The sequence below is a fragment of the Terrapene carolina genome, unplaced genomic scaffold (assembly GCF_002925995.2).
Source record: "Terrapene carolina triunguis isolate 2854851 unplaced genomic scaffold, T_m_triunguis-2.0 Scaffold131, whole genome shotgun sequence".
Taxonomy (NCBI): Eukaryota; Metazoa; Chordata; order Testudines; family Emydidae; genus Terrapene; species Terrapene triunguis.
The window spans coordinates 38,009,692-38,014,397 of NW_020664482.1; the positions used below are offsets into that span (position 1 = coordinate 38,009,692).

The following is a 4,706-nucleotide window of genomic DNA, read 5'->3' on the forward strand; positions in this document are numbered from 1 at the left end:
CTGTCTGGGTTAGTTACATGTGAGCAGAGGGAACAGGCAAACTCAAAATGCCAGAGAGGGAGAAGGACAGCACAAACGTTGTGGGTTTTTTTTGTTTTTTTTGTTTTTTGTAGCACCTATATAAACGTTGCCTTTTGCTTTTATTTCTTGGGGCAGAGCAATGGATTTTCCTAAGCTATTTCAGGTCCGCTGTTCCCCAGATTATTAGACTTCTTAAGATTTAGGCCTAAGTTACTTGACAAAACAACCTTGATGCAACTCCACTGACTTCAATAAGATTACAACAGGGGTGAATTTGACCCAGTTTAAAATGAGCCAGAGAGCCTAGGGGTGTTGGAAAGGGAAAACAGGCGGGGAATGGAAGGAGATTGGTGAGGGCCAGTACTTCCTCCTCCTGCTCCTGTTATGGTTGGAAAACACATTCACCCTTTCCTGTCCCAGCAGGACTGTATCCTGCTCTCACTGCAGCTGGAGGCAACTCCACAGGTGAGATCAAAGGTGCTGATCCAGGGACACTAGCCATCCCCAGACTCATTCCCCTCTGGTATCAGAAAAGAAGGCCAACAGCACCTTAGAGAATCCTGCTGCCCAACAAAACCTTTTAAGGGAGATCAACTTTGGGCCCGATCTTGCCAGTTACTAAGCACCTCCTATTTGGTTCTGAGCACCATTAAATTCCAGTTTAACCAGTGGGATTTAGGGGTGCTCATCACTCACAGGATTGGGCCCTTATTTATTCTGACCTTTTAAAAAACCTTCCCTTTCACTCCTGCACCTGAAATCCGTGTTTGAGCGCTGCATAACGTGCAAGCTCGGGTGGCTCTGTTCACTTCGAGAGAAGAGAAGGGGAGTGGACTGGCTGGATCGTGAGGAGAATTGGGAATGTTTCTTCACAGAGTAAGTCAAGAACATAAACACAGCCCCCTAGTCAGACCCTTGAAGCCTTTTCCTTTACGGTGAACCATCTCCAGAGCTGGTTCCAGTGCTTTCTGCCTTACTGCCATTTTCAGGCCCTAGCCTTCTAACCAATCTCCTCAGAGTCTCAGAGGAGGCTGGGTGTCTTGCACTTGACATGCTCACCAAAGGGGGTGCCCCCAGCAAGCACCTCTGCCCCGTGGCCATAAAGAATCAAGGGTAAGAGCGAGGAGATGAGAAGGCCAAGAACGTAAATATCAGAGGAAGAGTTGATTACCCTATGGTTTCCATTGCTGCCTGGCCTGGTTTGCATGGCTGGATGGGCTTTGCCAGTTTAAGACGAGCTCAAGATCTGGTTAATAACCATAGTGGCAGCATAGCACCCTCCATCACCATGCTAGGTTGTTGGCAGCTGGAGGATGGTACACAACGCTTCTAGCAGCACAGTGCATCCTAGCACCATGCTGGGGCTGTGTTGGGAGCACCGTTATGGTGACTTTCATCTAGTCTGACCATGAATTGACTGTTGTCCACATTTCCACAGCGGATTATGGTGGAGGACAGCACCTCCAGTAGCATAGCATTGCCAAGGTAGGGTGTTAGCCGGTGGGTTATATCTGGGTTAGGGAGGACAGTACCTCCAGCAGCAAATACCCTCTGTCACTTTGCTGGGGTGTTGTGAGATGGCACCCGTGCAAGTTGTGGCACATGGTAGCCTAGCGCCCCCAGCTCTGTGCTGGTGGGGGCATTGGAAAGATGGAGTGTCCCATTCTAGAATGACATGCTCCCAGCAGTACATCATCCCATGTTACCATGCTGATTACGTATCGGGGGATGGAATATGTCTCTGTTTTGGAGGGCAGCAGCTCCAGCATCATAGCACCCTCTAAAGCCATACTGGGGAGCTGGATGATGAGCTTATCTTAGTTATGGACAGCTGCAGTGCAGCACTCCCCAACTCCCTGCTGGGAGATGGAGCATGTCTAGATGATAAAGGCCAGTGCCTCAAGCAGCACAGCGAACCTCAGCGCCATGCTAGGGTATGGGTGGATGGAGTACGGCCAGATCCTCGTAGGCATCATAGTGCCCCCTAACACCATGCAGAGTGTGCCCAAGTTTCTCAGCTGGTACTAGAAGTTCCGGGTCAGTGAGAGACAAGGTCCTGGCAAAGCTACTAGTGTCTGACTGGTGCTGGTGGAAGGTTCCAGCCCACATATCAGTGCGCACATGAGACCGGGAAGACATAGCGGCTCCCCTGCCTGGCGCCATGTCCCGTGTTGCATCAGGGTGCCTGGTGGATGTCCTCAGACCGCAGCACTTTGTAGATCACCCAGTAGAAGATGTTAAACACCAGGAAGGTGAAGGGGAAGACGGCTCGGGAGATGGTGTCGATCCGCTTGGCCCTGTCAACGTAGCGTCTAAGGATTGACTCTCCCTCCCTCAGGAAAGGGGTCGGCGGAGGGGGACTGTAGATGCTGGGACCCTCCACGGCACCACCATCCTTCGCATGCATGCAGTGGCCTAGGCCATAGCCACGGAAGTAGAAGCGGCTCTCACGGACAACCTCTTCCTCCTGGAGAGATGCAGATGAGAGGGGAAGGGAATGACATGTGAGTTCAGTGTCACTGGCCACAGTTAGATGCCAGACAGTGAGAGAAGGTGTTGCAGGAGTGTCTCTATACAGGGAGTGTATATATACGCATGGCTTGTTTTGATCATATACAGTGTATATACTGTATGGAAATACACACACACACACACACACACACACACACATTTCCATACAGTATATACACTGTATATGATCAAAACAAGCCATGCGTATATATACACTCCCTGTATAGACACACCTGCAACACCTTCTCTCACTATCTATACCAGCACATGGATATATAGAATTTAGAAATACCAAATACCGTCACACACATTTATAAGCCTGGATCGTGCAGGTAGAAGGGTCGGGCTAGCAGATCCCATAGCAGGGAGTCTCACTGGCTACAGTGGGACACCCTGCTATGGGATTGTGCATGGGCCCAGGGGTTCACACTCACACATGCCTTTGCTGGGCCAGGGCTGGGCTTTCCATGCATCTCTCCCCTAGGCAGTGATGTGTGAGTAGCTAAGACAGTGGTTCTCAATCTGTGGGCCGCTTGTGGCCCCCATCAGCACACAGCTGCGGCCCATGTGACAGCCTCAGGGCCATACAGGGTGTGTGCTTGTGTGTGTCTGTGTGTATGGTAAATAGGTTGAGAACCACTGAGCTAAGATAATCCATTTCCACATAGTGTACTTCCCCCAAAGACCTGGAGCAGGAACCAGCATAGAAAAGTCAGGAAATCACAGTTAAGTGCTTACCCAGCCCTGGTAACCTCCTCTGGATTATTTTACCCACAACATTCCCACCTCCGTGCACGCAATGTGTAGCCTGCATCTCGGATCAGGCGGCAGGGCTGGGAATGGCTCTTCTTGGATTGCTCAGGAGGTGAGGGGGCGTACTGGAAGGAAAGGGCTTGCATGCATGGTGGCAGGTTGCCAGCGGATAGGTGTGTTTCAGGGTGTTGTGGTTGATGGGAGGAATGGGGTGTTTGTAATAGCAGTCACCAAGGGGTGTGAGGAGGATGTGTGCTGTTTTTTAGCAGTAGCTGATCAGGGAAAGGTTGAATGTGCAGTGTGGAGATGGAGGGGAGGAGGCCAGTGCATTGTGTGGTACGCGGGTGACCTAAGAGCTGAAACCATTGCGCCTCTTCCCTCAGCTGCTCTTACTCCAGGCCTTCCCCATGCTGTCTCCACCAACCCTGTTCCCCCACATCCTCACCTGCCCCCCATGTTCCTCCTGCATAGCCCCTCGCCACCCCCTTGGGACTCTCCCATGCTGCTGCTGTATGAGGGGTGAGCAGAGCAATAGGGGTAACCAGAGGGTGAACGGGGAAGAGGATTGTGGTGGGGGAGGTCAGGGCCTCAGCATCGGTTGGTTTCCCCAGCGCACTGAGGCAGCAGCCCCTCTGGGAGCCCATTGCCTTGGTGCAGATGCCAACTCCCCCAGTGTTTGCTGCTTGGGGTGCTTGAGAGCCATGGCAGCAGGGTCCGGAAAGCCAGGTGTCCCTGCCTGGAGACATCATCCTTGGAAGAGTTATCAGGCCAGGTCTGGAGAACATACGAACGGCCATACTGGGTCAGACCAAAGGTCCATCTAGGCCAGTATCCCGTCTTCTGACAGTGGCCAATGCCAGTTGCCCCAGAGGGAATGAACAGAACAAGTGATCCATCCCCTGTCGCTTATTCCCAGCTTCTGGCAACCAGAGGCTAGGGACACCAACCCTGACCATCTTGGCTAATAGCCATTGATGGACATGTTCTCCATTAATTTATCTAGTTCTTTTTTGAACCCTGTTATAGTCTTGGCCTTCACAACATCCCCTGGCAAGGAGTTCCACAGGTTGACTGTGCATTGTGTGAAAAAATACTTCCTTTTGTTTGTTTTAAACCTGCTGCCTATTAATTTTGTTTGGTGGCCCCTAGTTCTTGTGTTTTGAGAAGGAGTAAATAACTCTTCCTTATTTACTTTCTCCACACCAGTCATGATTTTATAGACCTCTATCATATCCCCCCTTAATCGTCTCTTTTCCAAGCTGAAAAGTCCAAGTCTTATTAATCTCTCCTCATACGGCAGCCAGTCCATACTCCTAATCATTTTTGTTGCCCTTTTCTGAACTTTTTCCAATTCCAATATATCTTTTTTTGAGATGGGGCGACCACATCTCCACGCAGTATTCAAGATGTGGGCAGGGCCG

At 50.8% G+C, this 4,706-nt stretch overlaps 1 protein-coding gene across 1 annotated transcript in view; it reads right to left on the reverse strand.

The window, feature by feature from the left end:
* Nucleotides 1-2,197: 2,197 nt before the first annotated feature.
* GLRA4 (glycine receptor alpha 4) overlaps nucleotides 2,198-4,706 on the reverse strand; it is a 34,463-nt gene continuing 31,954 nt past the window's right edge. Inside the window, exon 9 of the mRNA XM_026653030.1 lies at nucleotides 2,198-2,488. Within this exon, the coding sequence (XP_026508815.1) occupies nucleotides 2,198-2,488 (291 nt within the window). The remainder of the gene's footprint in view (nucleotides 2,489-4,706) is intronic.